This window comes from Filicampus tigris, chromosome 17 (genome assembly GCF_054856515.1).
Source record: "Filicampus tigris isolate MCC_2025a chromosome 17, RoL_Ftig_1.0, whole genome shotgun sequence".
Classification (NCBI taxonomy): Eukaryota; Metazoa; Chordata; class Actinopteri; order Syngnathiformes; family Syngnathidae; genus Filicampus; species Filicampus tigris.
Window position 1 is genome coordinate 1,549,830 of NC_141233.1, and position 23,259 is coordinate 1,573,088.

The window sequence follows — 23,259 nt, forward strand, 5'->3', positions numbered from 1 at the left end:
GAGATTAAATTTGGCCGCCTCGCGACCAAGTCAAACGCATGAGGCCTGATTAGTGGGTCGGACTAAAATCCACTTAATGCCATGCTTAGTCCAGCAGTTTTTCAAAATTTGTCACTGGCGGTGAGTTTCAATTGGAGTCAATGTGCAACCATTGCGTGCGAGGTAGTGCGAATGATGCATTTGAAGCAGTGGGACGCGGAGCGAAGCACTGGAAATCCACCCTTCGCTCCACTAGGCGCGTATAAACAAGTCAACTTTTTTGCCATTTCGCCTCATGGCAGCCAGTCAGCATCGGGCATACTACGTCACACACAGCCACACAGCGTCCTGTTCACTCGGCATCTTTTTTTTTTTTAACAGTTCTTGAACTTTACCAAGACAGCAATATTGATAGCATTAGCATAGTGTGCAAAAAAGTTTACTTGTTTTATATGCGCCGAATAGAGCGAATGGGCGGATTGTTGTTGCTGCAAGTCTGCTTGAGGCTGGCTATCAGCAGCTACTGTCCAGACTATGCGTCCCTGGGTGTTTCCATTCAGTGCAAGTCATCAGAGTAAGGTGATTACAAAACATTTTTTTTGTTGTATTGTGCTATATAGGTTGATGCAGTCATGCAATGTACACCAACATATACGGTACATGTAAAAATAATTCTCAATATATTTAGAAATAATGTGTTTCGCATTTTTAGTCGGTGGTAGATCATTTTGACTCGGCCATGTCATAAGTAGCTCTCAGGCTGAAAAAGTGTGGGCATCCCTGATATAAGGTATAATGATTCGACACAAAGCGATATATATATATATATATATATATATATATATATATATATATATATATATATATATATATATATATATATATATATATATATAACTTTTTCTGAACGATACAATTCATATGATAAAGGCAATTTCGATCCGATATTTTGATACGATATTTCAATACAGTAGCAACGGCTGTTCTGGAAATACGGTGGTACCTCTACTTACGAAATTAATTGGTTCTGGAAGAAATTTCTTAAGTAGAAAATTTTGTGAGTAGAGATGCATTTTCAATGAAAATGCCATAATCCGTTCCAACCCCCAATATTCAGACATAAATGTTTTATAAAGCATAAAAATGCATGAAAACATGTAACAAATACATGTTACAATTAGATTATTGCACGATAAATTAGAGTTGTGCAAAATGTAAAGAAACAAAGAATAGAGTAAGGAATAAAAATGATGGTCGTTTACCTTTTAATTGCTGTCCTCATCGCTATTTGCCCTCTTTGGTACATGTTCTCTCTCAGAAGTGTTTTTTGCCTGGCGTTTTGTAAACAACTGATTTAATAACGTGGCAACTGTCGATATATTACGGTCATATTCTTTAGCGAGATCAAACAAAAGCATCCCCCTTTCATACTTTTCTATTATCTCTTGCTTTGTATGGACAAAAAACGATGTTCTCCTTTTTTTCTTTTCCTCGTTTCTAATTCACGTAAAACTATCGGAAGACCTCATGGGTCGAGGGGCGAATGACGAGGACGCTGCATCTATCTATCTATATATCCACACACATAGAGACATACGGAAGAGGTCCCTCTTGGCCAATGGGATGCCAGGAAGATGCGAGGCTAGCCAATGGCAGAGCAGCTATGAGTGTGTTGCGTTCACGAAACTCCGGAGCTGCGAGTAGTAGCCCATACTGCGAGTATCACCCCATACTTTTACCTTTCGTATTCTGAAATTTCTTTCGTAAGTAGAGGCAATATTTTCCTGTTGAGGCGTTTCGTAACTTGAACATTTCATATGAAGACACGCTCGTAAGAAGAAGTACCACTGTAAATCTATACTAATTTAAAGTGGGAAGTCAATACAAAAATGTACTTTACAATAATATGTTCTATGCAGCCCAACACATCTAAACACTGCATTCTGATTGATACTGTGTTTGTGGAATATGAGTTAAAGCAGCACTGGGCAAGAATTTGACCTTAATAAAACATTTTCACGACTCTTGATGAAACATTGACTTACAAGTAGTTGAATGGGGCTTTTGTCATGCCCTGGGGCTCTGTATCGTTTTTACTGGCACTAAGCAACTTTGACGAGGATGGAAACAACTCGGGCACACAAAAAAATATATATAAATATCCTGAATTGCTGTACAGCATACTCACTTCTTCCTTTCGCTATAACGACGGAAGTCGATTAGAAGGTCTGCGCGCTATTACTGGTGTCATGGCAGAAACCCGAAAACAAACAAAAAATCAAAAGTATTGTTTGAACAAAATTAGATTCATTACCTCATCGCTATTCATCTTCCACACAGCCACTGGAAATAGAAATGTAATTCAGTCCAACATGCAGTCCAGCGAGAGCTTAGGATTTCACGACACTACGCACTGGCGCGCATTGGAAATGTGGTTGACTTTTGTCAAAACACTACCGCTTTCGTCCAAATGGCGCCGCCATAATCAACAAAAACTGACATATGACACAGTGTTGCTTTATAGTAAAATCCACACGTTTTCGTCCATCTCGGGGGGCGGCCATTTTGCCACTTTTGTTGACTGAAAATGACATCACAGTTGCTTAGGGCTCAGGTAATGACCAATCGACAGTCGACAGAAGTGACAAAATGGAAGCCCCCAGACGGCTACAAATGGGTGGATTAACTCTTCCACAAATGCAATATTTAGCAGATTGCCTTGTTTCAAATAGTGGGTTTGCATAGAACATATGACTTCCCTTTAAGCTGTTAACTGATATTTATCCATCCATCCATCCATTATTTGTACCGCTTATCCTCACAAGGGTCGCGGGGCGTGGTGCTGGAGCCTATCCCAGCTGTCTTTGGGCAGTAGGCGGGGGACACCCTGAACTGGTTGCCAGCCAATCGCAGGGCACACAGAGACAAACATCCGCACTCACAATCACACCTAGGGGCAATTTAGAGAGTCCAATCAACTTACCATGCATGTTTTTGGAATGTGGGAGGAAACCGGAGTACCCGGAGGAAACCCACGCAGGCACGGGGAGAACATGCAAACTCCACACAGGGAGGCCGGAGCCAGGATCGAACCCACGACCTCTGAACTGTGAGGCGGACGTGCTAACCAGTTGCCCACCGTGCCGCCCTGATATTTATTTACTTCTTTATTTGAGTACTTTTTGTCACTTTTACTGTTTTTTTATATGTCTCTTATATTTTATTCTGTCATTTATTTTATGCGTTTATTAAGAAATATTAGTCGAGAGAGTTGTAGGTCTTTTATTCTATATTCTAGGAATAGGCATTTATTTTCCAGTGTTTCCTCGGAGGGAGCCCACTGTTCCGGGATCTGTGGTGGGCGATGGTCGTGGTCCCGCCTCTTGGGTCTCCGGTTGCTGTATGTGCTGGCACCTACGACACCACTGTAGTGGAGGCCCAGTGCTGACAGCCTGCGGCTGTGGCCTGCATTTTGGGCCTGGTACAGAGGGCTTCATGAGATGTGTTTTTTCCCCACAAGATGCTCTGCACCCACTGTTGGCCCCTTGTGGGAGGTAGTGGTGAGGCTGTGAGAGCAGAGGTGGGGGATTGATTTTCAACAATGTGAAGCACTTTGAGTTGCATGTATGAAAAGCGCTGTACAAATAAACTTTGATTGACTGACTGTCATTGTTCTGTAAAAAGACCAACTGTATGTAACAGTCAACAATTTTTCCAAAGGCTTATATGATATTTTCAAAAATATCAGCTGGTCTAAATGTTGTCTGGCAACAAAACGTTTGTGCCAATGTAGTTACCCCTGAAAAAATTGAATTCCCTGCCACTGCAACTTGAGTTGACATGCGTCAGTTCTGATTTTGATGCATCAAATACATTATTAAATGTTTCCATGTACTCCTTGCAACGTGGTCATGTATTAGTAATAGGGCTCATGCACGGTGCGGCATCATTGGCCTCACTCCCGGGGGTAGTGACCATTTTTTAGGCGGTGGTATAGGTTTGGGTGATATTTCTGTGATACGGTATCTGTCAGGTTCACACCAAGTGAGACATTAGTAAACAACGCACACAATGAGGAGAGAAGACACTCGACACAATATTGTCTTTTTTCTTGCAAGGAGAGCGCAGGGAAGAGTACTATTACAGTTCCTTTTTATATAATATAAAGCTAAACCTACAAAGCTAATAAAGCTAACAAGCCCAATTATGAAAAATCTAACACATGAATCATAATATACATTATTATTCGTACAGTATCTTACAGTGTCTAAGAATAGTAAGAGTGTCACGTTCACACTGTCTTTAAAGAATGCAGAACTTGTGGATCTAATATGTTATTAAATATAATTTTTGGATTTTTTGTAGAAAGTTAACAAATTCTTGCTTAATTATCTCTGACTGTTGTTTCAACATATCAAATGCTTTTTGTGAATGAGAACAAATTTGACAGTGGGATGCTCAGCAGCAATTTTCTTGAATTTTCCAGAAATACCAGGTGTCATGTCGTTAGCGAAACACAGCAACTTTGTGTTCTTCCTGCTGCAATTGTGCTTTACGCCAGTTATACCTTTGTCTCCTATTATCAGTGTTTGTGGCCCAGTAGCTAATCTAATTTGCTGCCAAAGTTTATTTTCAGACCTTCTACCAGTGTTGAGATTCCACTGAAGCTTGCTGGTCTTGTGAGAGTAAAGCAAACTTGTTTGATTTCTGTATGATGGTTTCCTTCTTCTTGCCAGTGCCAAAGTCCAAGGCTGCTTTGTTGGTGTTGATACGACCACTTTTGGCTTTGCTCCAAGTAAATTTCATTGAGGGCTGATGGATGGAACCAGCTGTCTGTTACCATGCTAGTGACCACCTCTTTGAGATCGTTAGTATGGTCCCATTCCCTGATTTCCTATTTACCTTCACAAACACTTTGAGGCGGTGCATTTTCATCTGCAGCGCTGCCATCTTCTGTAGAAGTTTGTGGTATTCATCAGTGGACACGGGAGGCAACTTTGCTTGTTGCCTTACTGCTAATCGCTGTCTTTTTCTAATTAGCAGGCTGTGTTCACGGAAAATGTTTTAAACATGTCCCCAGCCGACTATATATAAAAAAGAAAAAAGTAATACGGTTCGACTGAAATAAAATAATTCAGGGGGAGTCCAGAAAAAAGGACCAGAGGCCGTTATCAACAGAAAGAATTCAAGTAAAAAGCTAGAGCAGAGCAGCTGGCGTCTACACACTACGCAAGCTGCAAGCACTTTTTTCTAAACGTTTTTATTTTCTTTATGTGGCCAAATGGATTAGAGATGTGATATCCATGATAAAATATCAAAAAAAATTCTTGTCGCAGGTCACAACAAATGCCAAATAAGCCATTTAATTGACACTAAATTATTAAATCAAATTTCCCATTGTGGTAATTTGACCTCATCACAAAAAAACACAAGTAGCAGCAACAACAAAACTACCAAATTTTGGGAGATGAACTGTAAACTCATTGAGATTTTCAAAATTGTTTTTTGGTTGAGGCTGAATCATCATTTTTGGCCAATTTCATCTGTTGAGACTACTGTTCGGCATCGTTTGAATTTGGACGATTCCTGTTCCGATTCTTTGATTCGATTCCAGTTCCAAACGATTCTCGATTCCAATTCTTAACAACAACAAAAATAGATTATTTTTGGACAAATCACATGAACTTCTCTGTTCTTTAATTTCATGAAATTTTTACTGTTTGTGAACTTTACCATGAATTACCAGTCACTGTTGGTGTAAAGGTACATTCGCCTGAGTTGTGTGCGGGCAGCGTGGAATCAGTTCCCACGCAGAGACCGTGTCTGTGTGTGTGGCCTGTGGCTGGCTGGCGACCAGTTCAGGGTGTAGTCTACCTTTCACCCATAGTCAGCTGGGATAGGCTCCAGTACCTCCCCGCGATCCTGTACAGGATAAGCTGTGTGAAAGATGACACACACCATGAATTACTCAAAGGGCTGTTTTCAACCAGTATATTTATTTTTAATACAATTTTTTGTATTATTATTTTGTTTATTATTTTGTATTATTAATCACAAGAGCTTTATTATTTTTTTTAAGAACTTCAAGACAATACAATAATGCAGCTGTTACTGACAGCATGCTACTGAACACCGGGAGGAGGGGTTGTGCGCCATGCCGTGCACACTTCTTTTTTTTTTTTAATCAGTCTTCTTGTGCTTCTTCCGCACAGCTAACTAGGAATCGAAACTTAGTACCGACGTTCTAAAATAACCCAAGTACAGTACTTCCATACAAAGTGAGAGGATTTTTTTGGGGTTTTTTTTTTGCAGATGTCGAAGTGTGTTTGCTTAATCTGCCAGTGTGCTATCATTAACATTCACATGCATGCAGTTTAAAATACACCATCACAGTACACACCTTAAATCGTATATTTACCAGAGTAAACAAAAATGCTCTATTAAATTTCTGTATTTTTTTTCTCACAGTACCACCAAAAATCATCAATCTATCAAGAGATATTGTGGTTAATGAAGGTTCCAATGTCACCGTGCTGTGCCAAGCCAACGGTAAACCAGAGCCTTCTATTAGCTGGAAACTCATCTCATCTTCAGGTAAACTGCACAGATTTCATGGTTTAATACTGTTACTCCCCCACCCCACCCTATCTTCTGATGTGCATTTCATTCAACTTTGTTCCTTTTGAGCAACTGCTTTCCCACTTACCCTTCTGTTTATCTCTCAATTTTTTACCTTCTTTGACCTCCATGGTATTCCCATTTCATTGGTGCCCATCATTACTCGGGTTGGGCATCATTTGAATTTGGCTGATTCTTCGATTCGATTCCGGTTCGTAACGATTCTTGATTCCAATTCTTTTTTTTTTCTTTTTTTTCTTTTTTCCTTTTTTTTTTGGGGTGGGGGCGTGGGGGGCAAATAATTGTTTCAACTTTTGTACTGTTTATGATTTTTCCGATGATTTTCTGAATGGATATTTTTGACAAATATATTCACATCAAACCTATGAGTTCTAATTATCCACAAGAGAGCTTTATTTAATATTAGACGTGCAACCTCCTTTGCATGGATTATTTTTTAAGTGTTGCACTGAGCAGCTTGATCTTTTTTTATGAAGTGCAGCCACACTTTTAACCTGTGTCGAACATCCATAATATTATCACACCCCGCAAGCATTATCCTGTAGTCTTCGTTGCTGTCTGTGTGTTGTCGGCACTTGCTGCTCAAAGGCGGCGCACACACATTTCCTATTGGTTGTACTTTGCTCGTGTCTGTTGTTTCCTCCGCTCCGTACGGACGCTATTGCTGCTTTTGTTTGTTTTGGGCGGGTTCCTTCGTGAGACGGATTTGGAATCTAAATGTGGCACCGACATTTTAAAACCTGAACGATTCCAGGACAACCGAAGTACTAGTCAGTTGCACTCGGTTCCCGGTGCCCAACCCTAATCGTTACCTTCTTTTGAATTATTATTGCCACATAATTATTGGTCAGAAGATCAAATGACCTTATCCTAATTGGCAGAGGTGGGCATTCCGTCTGACTGACAGAGCGGTCCTTCTGTCCGTCACTGACGGACGCCCGTTTTGCTGACGACAGACGGAAAACTTAAAAAAGAAAGATGGACTTAGCACAGACAGAAGTGGATTTTCATCTGTCAGTGTAATCAACACTAACCTGGTCAAGTCTCGACAGAACTCACAGTCCATTATTGACGGATGCCCAATTTGCTGACGAGAGACAGAAACGTGACTCGCCTGTTTTGCATTTGTTGTTATGAGCCGTGCTTTCTTGAGTAGACTGCACTGACTGTATGTGTAGTAAATGCAGTCTACTCAAGCAGGTGGTGGTATTCACCAAAGAGAGAATCATGAGTTAGTCAGGCTGAGTGCAACAACTAATTAATGAGGTCAGAGGTGATAAAGTAGCCTTGAATACAGAGACAGTTTTACAGAGATGTTATTGTGAGTTAAATTTTACATTTCTATTTTTATTTTTGGAAAGAGTAGTGTTAGGAGGTTGTGAAACAATATTTTGTAGCCCCACACTCCATTTCAGGAGGCAGCAGTATTGCATCAAAAGTTGTTTGCCATCCGCTAAAAGACAGAAGAAAAAAACATTCATTCATTGAGCCGCCATGCCTCTGGGCAGGGTTCACCGCGGAGGGTGATCCCACGTGCCTTGGGCGGCCGGAGCACCCGCAGGGTTGAGTCCCCTATGCGGGGTGTTCAGGCCCCACCCGTTTACCTCTCAACTGTTTCACGCCATGTCACGAGTTTCGCAAAAACATTTTATGAGATTTTACGAGAACTACAAGATCTCGCGAGAAGGGATGTTATGAGAATTGTGCCTCAGAAACTAAACACTCTTCAGGCGCAAACCTGGCATGTAGATACGTAATCCTGAACATCCTTTTTCAGAGATGGCCACCAAAATCTTTGTTTGACTTCAACTTCAGTGTACACAATTACAAAATGACTGACAAGTTTTGATGAGTGACAAACCTCCTGAACTTGGTCTGGGACAAAATGTTTATCAGGTGGGCAAAGCAGAGGGACCTGGACAGTGAGCTGAAGAGTAGTTTTTCAATCTCCAGTTTATCTGAGCAGACAAGTGCAGTGGGAGGCAAGATACGGACCCTCCTCTTCTTCCTCGGGTACAGTAAGTATATTGGCAGGATAGTGCATCTGGTTTGGTTTTCTTGGACCGCGGGTGGTAGGATAATGACATTTGGAATCTGTTGAAAACTAATGCCCACCATGCTTGTCTTGGATTAAGTCTTTTAGCTGATTGAGTATTGAAGGTTCTTATACAATACAATACAATACTATACAATACAATTTTATTTATACAGCGCATTTCATAACAGCTAAAGCTGTAAACAAAGCACTTTACATACAATCAACAAAATAGCCATAATACAACAAAATGGAATCAATAAATTAACATAAAACACTATAAACAATAGACACCGGAAAAGAGCCGAAAATTTCAGGTCGGATCAAAAGCCAGAGAATAGAAATGTGTCTTCAACCGGGTTTTAAAAGTGGACAGAGAGGGGGCTTGCCTAACATCCAATGGGAGGTCATTCCAAAGGGAAGGACCAGCAGCCGAAAAGGCTCGATCCCCCCTGAGGTTCCGCTTGGTCCTCGGCACCTCGAGCAGCGCCTGGTCGGCAGACCTGAGGCTGCGGGAAGGTACGTTGGAGTGGAGGAGCTCAGAGAGGTACGCCGGGGCGAGGCCATTTAATGATTTATAGAAAAATAGGAGAATCTTAAATATAACCCTTAAATGCACTGGGAGCCAGTGAAGGGAGGCCAGAATTGGTGTTATGTGCTCCATCCTCCGAGCTCCAGTTAGTAGGCGGGCAGCAGAATTTTGGACCAACTGGAGACGTTTGAGGGAGGACTGGCTGACTCCAAAATAAAGTGCATTGCAGTAATCCAGCCGAGATGTAACAAAGGCATGGATGACTGTTTCTAAGTGCTGATGGGAAAGGAGGGTCTCTACCTTAGCCAGCTGTCTTAAAGTGAAAGAAGCTGGACTTTCGAACAGAGCTGATTTCCTAGTCCAATTTAAGATCACTGTCCATTTTAAAACGCAAGTTTAAGACTGTTGGCTTTAGATATGAAGCCAGGTGGCCCAGGTCAACAAGGCGGGATGTAGACGAGCCACTGGGACCGAAAACCATAACTTCTGTTTACTTTTCATTGAAATTTAAGAAATTCTGTGACATCCAGTCTTATCGATAATGCGTCTTTTTCCTCAGCGGGATATAGATTTGACAGTCGACTGCATAGCAGTGGAAGGAAATACCATGTTTTCAGAGGATGGAACCCAGGGGCAAGAAATACAAATAGAACACCAATGGCCCAGAAATAGAACCCTGTGGAACACCATACGATAGAGAGGCAGAGCAGGACTCAGAGGAACCTGACAGAAAAAGTCCTGCCAGCCAAATAGGTCCTAAACCACCGCTTACGAAAGAAAAATATATTTACCAATATATTTATTTATATTTTATATTATTTGAAATATATTGCAATATATTACAATATATTATTTTCCCAATATATTAGATGTTGTCAATATATTGAGTAATATATTAATGATGCATATATTGTACAGATATTATAGAAAATATTATATATTCATGTAATATAGTGTAATATATTGCAAAATATAATACATTTACTATGAATAAATACTATATGTGTCAATATATTGCAAAAAATATGTAATTATATATTTATAAATATGCACAACCATGTATTGTAATTTATATAGGAAAGTGTATTGGTCATATCTGTAAAGTTATAGTGTCACATATATTTTCAATATATGGTAAATGTATTTTCATACATGGAAACACATGAATACATATGTAAAGATACGAGCAATATATGGTAGAATGCATGATAAATTTATGTAATATATGGAAAAATGTGTGAATTAATATATTTATTATATTATAAAATATATTTGAAATATATGTGTGAAATTATATGGAAATGTGTAACATATACCATGTATATCAGCAAACCATCTTCTTGCATCTTCCACACCGCTTATCCTATACAGGGAGGTGCTGGAGCCTATCCCAGCTGACTATGGGCCAAAGGCAGACTACACCGTGAACTGGTCGCCAGCCAGTCGCAGGGCACACACAAACACCGTCACTGAGCGGGACTGTGATTTGGTTCATCTCCTTTATGATTCCGACATTGATTTTGGGTGTGCTGCTTTTTCAAGCAGTCCTCAGTTTTTGTATGATGATGATCCCTTAGTTTCCAATTCAAATTTTGACACTGATTTTGGTTTTCCGCGTCCATTCTCAAGTCACTATTCAAGCCCTTGTCAGTTTTTGTCACGTTTTTCTGATGATGATTCCTTAGTGTCCACTCCAGAACACTTTTCATAAGACCCTGGCATGGGTGCCCGGTTGGCTATTTACACGGGACCCCCGCGGGGTGGCCGACGTAGATGCCCGAGTAGAGGTTCTGGTTCCTCCCGTAAATCCGTTTTTCCCAAGTTGCGTCATTCCAAACCTGTACCCTTAATGTCCACGGCTGAACCTTTGCCTTCGCACCCTTCTTTGGGTGCACGGTTGGCCATTTACATGGGACCCCCATGTTGGGCGGCTTCACAGTCATAACTGCCCTCTGGTGGCCAACGTAGATGCCCAAGTAGAGGTTCTGGTTCCTCCCATAATTCAGCCTTTTCCAAGTCACGTCATTATGAACCTTTACCCAAGCCACTACACTCCCAGCCTTTTTTGACACCTCGTTCACTGTGTACTTCACCTAGTCCCGTTCATCCTGTTTCTTCTAGTTTACCTTCCTCACTATCTGTACTCCCAACACCTCGTGTCTTGTGTGCGTCTCAACCTCTATGATGACATCCTGATGAGGCTGGGCCCCTTCCCAGTGCCTCAGCAAATGCCGGCCCCAGTCCTGCTGCCTCGGCAGTGCCAGGCCACCTTCCCGGCACCTCGGCAATTACAGGCTCCCAGGCCGGCCCCTCTGCTGTGCCAGGACCCCATCCCAACGCATCAGCAAATGCCGGCTCCTGTCCCACTGCCTCGGCAGTGCTACGTGTTGTATCAGGTGCTCTGCAGATGTTATGGTCCTTTTATTCTTTGTACTTTATGATGTCATATAGGCAGTAGGGGTGGGCGGATCGATCCAAATATCGATATTATCGATACTAAGCAAGTACTTGGATCGGATCGATACTATTGTCCTTCACCAATTTCCTCAAAGCGCCGCTTCTCTGCGCAAATAGCGCACCCCCCCCCTCCCCTCTCTCACCCAGCGCCTCCTGCTACTCTCTCTCAGGCACACTTTTCGCCCCTCCCTGGCAGAGAGGGCGACGGGAGAGCGAGAGAGTGGCCGGAACCTAAAGCAATGGCAGAGCCAAACAAGAAGCGGATGCTAGCGCGGTGTGGACTTTTTTTTACAACAACAGAAAAAGACAGTGCCAAGTGTGATTTGTGTAATAAAGTGCTCCGATACTGTGGTAACACCACAGATTTACAAAAACATAAGAAAAAAGCTCACCCTACAGAAAGCAACGAGTTGCAAGCGAAGTTGAGGGAGGAGGAGGAAGGGGGAGATCCCCAAGCCAGAACACCCCCGCGAACACAGAGACATCTTACTCTGGCAGAGGCTTTTCAGCCCAACAAAACAACAATAATTGTTGTAGTAGAAGTATTTTATTTTTTTATATTGTTAAAGGTTTTTACATTGTATTGTTTACTCTATTTGCACTTTCTGACTATTTTCAAAATATTGTGCAATGGAAGGTATTGTAGTTGTCAACTTGACATTGTTATATTGTATTTTTGTTACATTGCTGCTTTTTTGTTTGACTCTCTTTTGTTCTGAAACAGTTGTTGTAGTAGAAGTATTTATATATATCTATATCTATCTATCTATCTATCTATCTATATATATATATATATATATATATATATATATATATATATATATATATATATATATATATATATTTATACATACATAAAACATAATATACAAACTCAAGGGGGATCATAACATTTCCAAGCAAAAAGTATCGGTATCGGCCAATACTACCCTGTATTTACTTGGTATCGGATCTAAACCAAAATTCCAAGTATTGCCCACCCCTAATGTGCAGGGGTACACATAACTGGTACGCAGGTATGCATGCGCAACAGAAATAACTGATGCGTACCGTTATTTGCTTCACGACGCGCATTTGCGTCCCTGTACGCACTAGTGGTAAAAAATTTTTTAAAAAACACTAGTGGTGCAGTGGAAGGAATCATCTTTGATTGGTAACGATCAAGCATGCGGTTCAGAATGGTTGGTGAAAAAAACTGCACGTTCAAAATAAGACAATACGCAGTCAGTAGAGGAAGTTGAATACCCTCAAGATCGCTAACTTCAAAATAAAGTTACCAAATAATTAGGGGTGTAACTGTTTTTGTATTCGTCCCGTACCGTCTCGGTATGGGTTCACGGTTCGGTGCATGCAGTCACATGACGAATACGTCTGATGGGGGAAAAAACGCCTGAGACCAAGCGACTGCCACATTTGTTGTTCGGAGAATAAATAGATCAAAATCAATGGTGAAGAAAAATGGCGAGTGCAGGAGAAAGCATGGAGTTAGAGGAGCCGTCTGCACTATACAAATCAGCCGTTTGTATAGTGTATTGTATAATCAGCCGGGAACATTTCGGCTTCCGTACGGCGGCGATGGAGTGCGAGGCTGCAAGCGGTGAGGCGAACATAACTGTGTCGCCGTTGTTCGACCTCCGTGCGGTATGTTGCAAGTAATACTTCAAACATGCTAACACACGTAAGACAGCAGCTCCCCGATACAGTTGCCGGGGGTCGAAAAAAGACAGCCGCTCAACACCAACAACTTATCCCCGCTACTTTTAAGCAGCCTGGAGATGTGAAAGCAGACAGAGCCAAAGATATTAGTAGCAATCTGCATATATATAGCAACATCTATGCACCCATATGCTTTAGTCGAGGAGCTGGGCTTCAAACGTTTATTAAACGTGCTGGAGCCTCGTTACAATGTTCCATCCCGGGCGCATATTAGCATACTCTTAAAATGAAGTTAAAAGTTACTAGTTGGCAAGTTTTTATTCTATTTTGTGCTGTTATAACAGGAAAGGTTCTTTGCTTTATAGCAAATTGAATTGTAACTTGCTCTCTGTTAAAACTAAATTAAAAAAGAATTGTCTTATGCATTTGAGACTTATTGCTGTACCAAACCGTGACCCCCATACCGAGATACGTGACTTTTGTGAACCGTTACACCCCTACAAATAATACATTAAGTCACTAATGCCAATGCAATAGCCTTAGTGAACTTTTACTTTGAAGTTGGCCCACGTGGTGGCGTAACGGCAAATTGACTTCCGTTTTCGACGTATGGGCAGTTGTTACGCTTGCTACCAAAACAACGCTGTCTCGAAATCATATTTAGTCGCTAATTTAGGACACAAACAAACCGCTAGTTAATTACGCTGTCATTGAATGATACGGCTCAAGACTCCAGCGTTAGTGGCTAGCCACTGTTATCAATAGCTGGTAGTTCAACAGCTGCTCCTTGGCTTACTTTCTTTCTTTATTGTGGACCTAGATTACTTTGTAATGTGCTTTCCATGTTTTAAGAAGGTGCCTTAAATTCAAGTCTTTTTCCATCCATCCATCCATTATCTATACCGCTTCTCCTCACAAGGGTCGCGGGGCATGCTGGAGCCTATCCCAGTTGTCTTCGGGCAGTAGGCGGGGGACACCCTGAATTGGTTGCCAGCCAATCGCAGGGCACACCAAGACAAACATCCGCACTCACAATCACACCTCGGGGCAATTTAGAGAGTCCAATCAACTTACCATGCATGTTTTTGGAATGTGGGAGGAAACCGGAGTACCCGGAGGAAACCCACGCAGGCACGGGGAGAACATGCAAACTCCACACAGGGAGGCCGGAGCCGGGATGGAACCCACGACCTCTGAACTGTGAGGCGGACGTGCTAACCAGTCGACCACCGTGCCGCCCTCAAGTCTTTTTCATTATGAAAAAAAAACAAAAAAAAAACTGTGTCTTCATTTAATTTATGACAACATGTTTTCCTAATAATTGTAGATGGATAGAAAACATTCAGCTCAAAATGTCTGGCAGGAAACCTTGAAATGTATACACTGTACCACTTACAAAATTGCGTTAAATTGTTCTTAAATCCTAAATGACCATATTAAACATTAGGAGTTGATTTTCTTTTTGTTTCTTGGGCAAAAGTGTTTTATAAAATAAATGAAGGCAAAGTTTTTCTATTTAGCTTTTTAATTTTTCTATTTTTTTTTATTTTTTGCTCATATAAAAAAACGATCCGACCTGTGACTCAAAATCCATGACCGATCCGAACAGTGACTAATGTGATCCGTTGGACCACTAGTGAGTACCAAAGACAACCTCCTGGTACCGCATGAAAAAAATGATGTGCATCCCTGCATATAGGTAGGCCTGAAATCTTACAGTTTAAAAGTTCGAGTTACACACTGACACATTGTCAGTACGTCAAACCTTCTTTGAGTGAGGATGCAAACTCTCTTCCAGTCCTGATCTCTGTTGTTACTTTGTATTTTTGTGGATAAAAAACTATTTACTCTTCAACTTCCGTGTCATGTCTGTTTATGGCTCCAAATCCTGATCTTCACATGACCGGTGAGCTTTGATTGCTCGTTACCTGAGCCCAAGTAGAAGACATTTAAGTAAAGAAAAGCAAACAAAAAAAAAATATATATATATATATAAATATATATATATATATGTATATATATATATATATATATATGTACATATATATATATATGTATATATGTATATATATATATGTATATATGTATATATATATATATATATATATATATATGTACATATGTATATATATATATATATATATATATATATATATATATATATATATTTATTTATATATATATATTACTACTGTATGTATATATATATATATATATATATATATATATATATATATATATATATATATATATATATGTATATATATATTTATATGGGTGCATGTCTGGCACTATATATTGCAGTATTTTGTAGCACAGTCAGTTACATATAAAAATATAGTGCTTCTTTTGATCTTGTTCGTTAGCCCAAGTAGGAGACCCCATCCATCCATTATCCATACCGCTTATCCTCACAAGGGGTCGCGGGGCGTGCTGGAGCCTGTCCCAGCTGTCTTTGGGCAGTAGGCGGGGGACACCCTGAATTGGTTGCCAGCCAATCGCAGGGCACACCGAGACAAACATCCGCACGCACAATCACACCTAGGGGCAATTTAGAGTGATCAATTAACCTGCCATGCATGTTTTTGGAATGTGAGGCGGACGTGCTAACCAGTCGACCACCGTACCGCCCCAAGTAGGAGACATTTAAGTAAAATGTCCTATCAACTTACCATGCAGGTTTTTTGGAATGTGGGAGGAAACCGGAGTACCCGGAGAAAACCCACGCAGGCACAGGGAGAACATGCAAACTCCACACAGGGAGGCCGGAGCCGGGATCAAACCCACGACCTCTGAACTTTGAGGCGGACGTGCTAACCAGTCGACCACCGTGCCGCCACTATTTTTTCTACTTTGATTATATTCCGAACCATGCAATGTTTAGGTGGCATTTTATTTATTTGACTTTGCATGATTAAGTCTTTTGAGACCGATGAATATTTTGATCTGTTAAAAACTGTGTTACTAAAAGCTGGTAAATTTAAATGTATCTTTATGACTGAGTAATTGTTGTATTGTGCCAGCAACGGTTTTGTATTTCTTCATGCTATTGAAAATATATATAGATTTTTGTCAAAATTACGGCAATAATATGGCTGGGTTTTTTTTCAGATAATATTGCATAATAGCAGTCACCATAAATAATTGGAAAAATAAACAGATATTCCATGTGATCGGAATCGGTATCGGCTGATCTCACTCATGCATGATCGGTATCGGTGTCATAAAACCTGATTGGAACATCCCTAATTATATGATATAGAACTACTGTAGTATATTGACAAATGATTGATATATTAATCATGTAAGGGAGATTAAAGGGGTATAACTAGATGTTCATACTTCTTCCTACTCCTTTTCGAACATGTATATTTAATGGATATTTCATTTTTAGTGACTGCTGACTACTGTGTAACTTTCTCTTGTGTTGCTTTCGCTGATGCTTTGTTTCTGTGGTATGTTTGTTTGTCATTTTTTTTGTCTTCAAGTGAATTACATTTTTTTTTTTTTTAAACCTGATGTACATCCATCCATCCATTATCTGTACCGCTTCTCCTCACAAGGGTCGCGGGGCGTGCTGGAGCCTATCCCAGCTGTCTTTGGGCAGTAGGCGGGGGACACCCTGAACTGGTTGCCAGCCAGTCGCAGGGCACACAGAGACAAACATCCACACTCACAATCACACCTAGGGCCAATTTAGAGTATCCAATCAACTTACCATGCATGTTTTTGGAATGTGGGAGGAAACCGGAGTGCCCGGAGAAAACCCACGCAGGCACGGGGCCTGATGTACATGTTCGAAATAAATTCATAATTCAATTGAAGTTCATGGTCACAATTCCTTCTGTGTGGGAGAAAGGTTCTTTGAAAAGAAAGTACATGGATGAATGTGACTTTCCTTTGTGGACCCTGATGCTGCGTCATCAATAGGGAGATGAGGTACAGTGTGAAGTGCTTTGAGTACCAAAGGTAGAAAAGCGCTATACAAGTGACAGTCCATTCTGTGACAGTACTGCTCCAACACCAACATTGCTAGCATCTATCTCCACTATGACCTGCTTCTAAGGGTCAGGTTGAATGAGGATCGGTGCAGCAAAAGTTTGGCCCTTCATTACATTTCATTTACGTTTATTTCCACAAAGTTGAATCAGAATACAATATTGTTTTACATTGTGAAACATGGAGCTTAAAGCTTATAAACCGGGGTCCAACACACCACCACCTAGCAATGTATTACAGCTCTGCCATATCCAAGTTCATTTATATGTGATTAGAAAAAGTGTGCAGTGCCAGGCAAACGCTTTACAGTTTATAAGGAAAAGGACATACAAATCATAATTTCCGGTGTTGTCCTAAGACAATTGCAGCACACAATGTTCATGTACTCTTTACATTGTGATAAACTTCGTAACGTCAGTGATCCATGTGCATGAGAAGAGTTATCAGAATAAGAATTAAGCTGCAAAACCATCAGATATATAGCTTTCCAGTAGCTTGCGCTTCAGATTTCTTTTAAATATGGAGAATTGTGGACCTCTATAACATATACTGAGATGAATACCTTTCAATTTCCTATATTTACCTTTTAGGTGCAACCTATTCCTAGTAGTTTGTGCCTGCGCGGAAGAATTCAGCAGAATAAGTTCACACCAATGAGTATTTAGCCTATGAAACAAATTGTACATTGTGCATAGATTGTGAAAGACGTTACATTCGGGAAGCTTTAAGAGACCATATGCATGAAGAGAGCATTAGTAGGAGAATTGTATTTAGACCAGAATATTGCTCTTATGGCTTCCTTTTGCAATATAAGCAGTTTGGCAGGATACATAGGTCGGGTAAGTATTGTTCCAAATGATATTACAATAATTTGTATGAGGCTCAAACAGGGATCAATATAGGGATAGCAATGCCTCTAGTGCAGGGGTGTACAAACATTTTGCAAAGCGGGCCAGATTTGGTGAGGTGAAAATGCGGGGGGCCGACCCATTTAGCCTGACATTCTTTTTTACATGGAACACCAATAAATCCAAGTACATTTTAGCAAATTAGTCTGCCTTTCGTTTTGACTTTTTTTTAATTTATTTCAAGATTCTTAAACAAATCTTACGGTCCATTTGAAACATGACATATCACTGGCAAATAAATGTTCACTGAACTTTTTGATCTAAAAAACAGAGAAATAAGTAACAGTATTCACCAGTGCAAATTACATTTCAAACATGAATGTAATAACACCCCCCGTGAGCCGTCACCTTATCGTGGTGGAGGGGTTTGCGCGCCCCAATGATCCTAGGAGCTACGTTGTCTGGGGCTTTATGCCCCTGGTAGGGTCACCCATGGCAAACAGGTCCTAGGTGAGGGACCAGACTAAGCACGGCTCAAAATGACCCCTTATGAGGAATAAAATTAATGGACCACGTTTTCCCTCGCCCGGACGCGGGTCACCGGGGCCCCCTTCTGGAGCCAGGCCTGGAGGTGGGGCTCGATGGCGAGCGCCTGGTGGCCGGGCCTGCACCCATGGGGCCCGGCCGGGCTCAGCCCAAAAAGGACACGTGGGTCCCCCTTCCCATGGGCTCACCACTGGTGGGAGGGGCCAAAGGGGTCGGGTGCCGTGTGAGCTGGGCAGCGGCAGAAGACAGGGACCTTGGCGGTCCGATCCCCGGCAACAAAAACTAGCTCTTGGGACATGGAATGTCACCTCTCTGGCAGGGAAGGAGCCTGAGCTGGTGTGTGAGCCTTAGAGGTTCCGACTAGATATAGTCGGGCTCACCTTCACACACAGCTTTGGTTCTGGTCCCAGTCCTCTCGAGAGGGGTTGGACACTCTTCCACTCTGGAGTTGCCCAGGGTGAGAGGCACCGAGCAGGTGTGGGCATACTTATTGCCCCCCGGCTTGGCGCCTGTACATTGGGGTTTACCCCAGTGGACAAGAGGGTAGCCTCCCTCCGCCTGAGGGTGGGGGGACGGGCCCTGACTGTTGTTTGTGCTTATGCACCAAACGGCAGCGCAGAGTACCCACCCTTTTTGGAGTCCTTGGAGGGTCTGCTGGAGGGCGCTCCACCTGGGGACTCCATCGTTCTGCTGGGGGACTTCAATGCTCACGTGGGCAATGACAGTGAGACCTGGAGAGGTGTGATTGGGAGGAACGGCCCCCCCCGATCTGAACCCGAGCGGTGTTCGGTTACTGGACTTCTGTGCTCATCACGGATTGTCCACAACGAACACCATGTTCAAACATAAGGGTGTCCATATGTGCACTTGGCACCAGGATACCCTAGGCCGCAGTTCGATGATCGACTTTGTAGTCACATCATCGGACTTGCGGCTGCATGTTTTGGACACTCGGGTGAAGAGAGGGGCGGAGCTGTCAACTGATCACCATCTGGTGGTGAGTTGGCTCCGATGGTGGGGGAAGATGCCGGTCCGACCTGGCAGACCCAAACGTATTGTGAGGGTTTGCTGGGAACGTCTGGCAGAATCCCCTGTCAGAAGGAGTTTCAACTCCCACCTCCGGCAGAACTTTTCCCACGTCCCGGGGGAGGCGGGGGACATCGAGTCCGAGTGGACCATGTTTCGTGCCTCCATTGTTGAGGCGGCCGATCGGAGCTGTGGCCGCAAGGTGGTCGGTGCCTGTCGTGGCGGCAATCCCCGAACCCACTGGTGGACACCAGCGGTAAGGGATGCTGTCCAGCTGAAGAAGGAGTCCTATTGGGCCTTTTTGGCCTGCGGGACCCCGGCGGCAGCTGACGGGTACCGGCTGGCCAAGCGGAATGCAGCTCTGGCGGTTGCTGAGGCAAAAACCCAGGTGTGGGAGGAGTTGGGGGAGGCCATGGAAAATGACTTCCGGACGGCTTCGAGGAAATTCTGGTCCACCATCCGATGTCTCAGGAGTGGGAAGCAGTGCACCATTAACACTGTTTATAGTGGAGATGGGGTGCTGCTGACCTCAACTCGGGACGTTGTGGGTCGGTGGGGAGAGTACTTCGAAGACCTCCTCAATTCCACTGACACGCCTTCCACTGAGGAAGCAGAGCCTGGAGACTCTGAGGTAGGCTCTCCTATCTCTGGGGCTGAAGTAACCGAGGTAGTCAAAAAGCTCCTCGGTGGCAAAGCCCCGGGGGTGGATGAGATCCGCCCGGAGTTCATAAAGGCTCTGGATGTTGAGGGGCTGTCATGGTTGACACATCTCTACAACATCGTGTGGACATCGGGGACAGTGCCTCTGGATTGGCAGACCGGGGTGGTGGTCCCCCTTTTTAAGAAGGGGGACCGGAGGGTGTGCTCCAATTACAGAGGGATCACACTCCTCAGCCTCCCCGGCAAGGTCTATTCAGGGGTGCTGGAGAGGAGGGTCCGTCGGAAGGTAAAATCCCGGATTCAGGAGGAGCAATGTGGTTTTCGTCCTGGCCGTGGAACAGTGGACCAGCTCTACACCCTCAGCAGGGTCCTCGAGGGTGCATGGGAGTTTGCCCAACCAGTCTACATGTGTTTTGTGGACTTGGAGAAGGCGTTCGACCGTGTCCCTCGGGGAGTTCTGTGGGGGGTGCTTCGGGAGTACGGGGTACCGAGCCCCCTGATAAGGGCTGTCCGGTCCCTGTACCACCGATGCCAGAGTTTGGTCCGAATTGCCGGCAGTAAGTCGGATTCGTTTCCTGTGGGGGTTGGACTCCGCCAAGGGTGCCCTTTGTCACCGATTCTGTTCATAACCTTTATGGACAGAATTTCTAGGCGCAGCCAAGGTGTCGAGGGGTCCAGTTTGGTGGCCTCAGTATTGCATCTTTGCTTTTTGCAGATGATGTGGTACTGTTGGCTTCTTCAAGCCGCGATCTCCAACTCTCGCTGGAGCGGTTCGCAGCCGAGTGTGAAACGGTCGGAATGAAGATCAGCACCTCCAAATCTGAGACCATGGTCCTCAGTCGGAAAAGGGTGGCGTGCCCTCTCCGGGTCGGGGATGGGATTCTGCCCCAAGTGGAGGAGTTCAAGTATCTTGGGGTCTTGTTCACGAGTGAGGATAAGATGGAATGGGAGATCGACAGGCGGATCGGTGCAGCGTCTGCTGTGATGCGGACCCTGTATCGGTCTGTCGTGGTGAAGAAGGAGCTCAGCCGAAAGGCAAAGCTCTCAATTTACCGGTCGATCTACGTTCCTACTCTCACCTATGGTCATGAGCTGTGGGTCATGACCGAAAGAACAAGATCTTGGATACAAGCGGCCGAAATGGATTTCCTTCGCAGGGTGTCCGGGCTCTCCTTTAGAGATAGGGTGAGAAGTTTGGCCATCCGGGAGGGACTCAGAGTCGAGCCGCTGCTCCTCCGCGTCGAGAGGAGCCAGTTGAGGTGGCTCGGGCATCTGATTAGGATGCCTCCTGGACGCCTCCCTGGTGAGGTGTTCCGGGCATGTCCCACCGGCAGGAGACCCCGAGGACGACCCAGAACACGCTGGAGAGACTATGTCTCCCGGCTTGCCTGGGAACGCCTTGGGATCCTTCCGGAAGAGCTGTGGAGAGGGAAGTCTGGGCTTCCCTGCTGAAGCTGCTGCCTCTGCGACCCGACTTCGTATAAGCGGGAGATAATGGATGGTTAGACATGAATAACAACTGGCAATTAAATGTTCTCGTAACTTTTTAATTCAATAAGAGGGAAATATGTAAGGCGGCACAGTGGTCGACTGGTTAGCATGTCCGCCTCACAGTTCAGAGGTCGTGGGTTCGATCCCGGCTCCGGCCTCCCTGTGTGGAGTTTGCATGTTCTCCCCGTGCCTGCGTGGGTTTTCTCCGGGCACTCCGGTTTCCTCCCACATTCCAAAAACATGCATGGTAAGTTGATTGGATTCTCTAAATTGCCCCTAGGTGTGATTGTGAGTGCGGATGTTTGTCTCTGTGTGCCCTGCGATTGGCTGGCAACCAGTTCAGGGTGTCCCCCGCCTACTGCCCAAAGACAGCTGGGATAGGCTCCAGCACGCCCCGCGACCCTTGTGAGGAGAAGCGGTACAGATAATGGATGGATGGATGGAAATGTGTAAAACATAGAATGTTCACTGAACTTTTAGATTTAAAAATAGGGAAATACGTAGCAATATCCTTGCAAATGAGGCTGACACATTTGTTGCATTTTTCAGTGAAAAAAAAAATCTGCGAATGTCCACCTTTCCATTGTTGGCCCTCACTGTGAACTTTCTTTTTTTTTTTATTCATTGTCGCCATTTTAGAAACTGTCCGGAAAGGGTCAAACGGTAATGGAGTTGGACAGTTTGCTGCCGCCCACTTGTGTGTAAATGTGAAATTGCATTTAGAGTATTTTATACGCTTATCAATGAGGTTATGGGCCAGATGTTATTAATTTATTGACAGAGGCTGCGGGCCGGATAAAATTTGACCGCGGGCCACGTTTGGCCCCCGGGCCGGACTTTGGACATGTCTGCTCTAGTGGGAGCAATTGCCTTAGTTTATAAAATAATCCCACAAGTTTCGATAATTTTTTGACCAGGTCCTCTATGTGCCTTTTGAAAAGTATGGATTGGTCAATGTGGATTCTTAAACATTTTGTGAACTCTTTATTAATAGGTCTACCATCTATATTTATTTGCATGTCATGATTACTACGTTTATGTTTGTTAGTACTGAAAACAATATAATTGGTTTTATTGATATTCAAGGATAATGTTACATATGAACCAAGTAGTTACCTTTGGTAACTGCTCATGCAAAAGTGTTTCAAGTTGGTTAATATGTGTATGTGACACAAATAAATTTGTGTCATGTGCAAAAAAGATTTTTTGCATATCTTGTGAGCAAAAAGCAAAGTCATTAATATAGACAATATATAAAAGGGGGCCCAGAATAGATCCCTGAGGAACTCCAGACATTATGTTTACCATACTTGAGTTTTCTTCATTTATATTTACATATTGCTGTCTACCATGAACATAGTCCCTGAACCACTGTAGTGCTACACCCCCGA

General features: G+C 43.2%; 1 protein-coding gene across 12 annotated transcripts in view; it reads left to right on the forward strand.

Moving 5' to 3' along the window:
* Nucleotides 1-23,259, forward strand: part of ntm (neurotrimin) — a 256,256-nt gene that overhangs the window by 116,674 nt on the left and 116,323 nt on the right. For 11 of the 12 annotated variants that reach the window (XR_015090285.1, XR_015090286.1, XM_086056947.1 and 8 more), the window contains one exon: nucleotides 6,448-6,573. The exons of the other annotated variant lie outside the window; for it this stretch is intronic. Coding sequence is in view for 9 of the 11 variants with exons in the window: in XM_086056947.1 (XP_085913073.1) it covers nucleotides 6,448-6,573 (126 nt within the window). In the remaining 2 variants the exon portion in view is untranslated. The remainder of the gene's footprint in view (nucleotides 1-6,447; nucleotides 6,574-23,259) is intronic. 12 annotated transcript variants of the gene reach the window in all.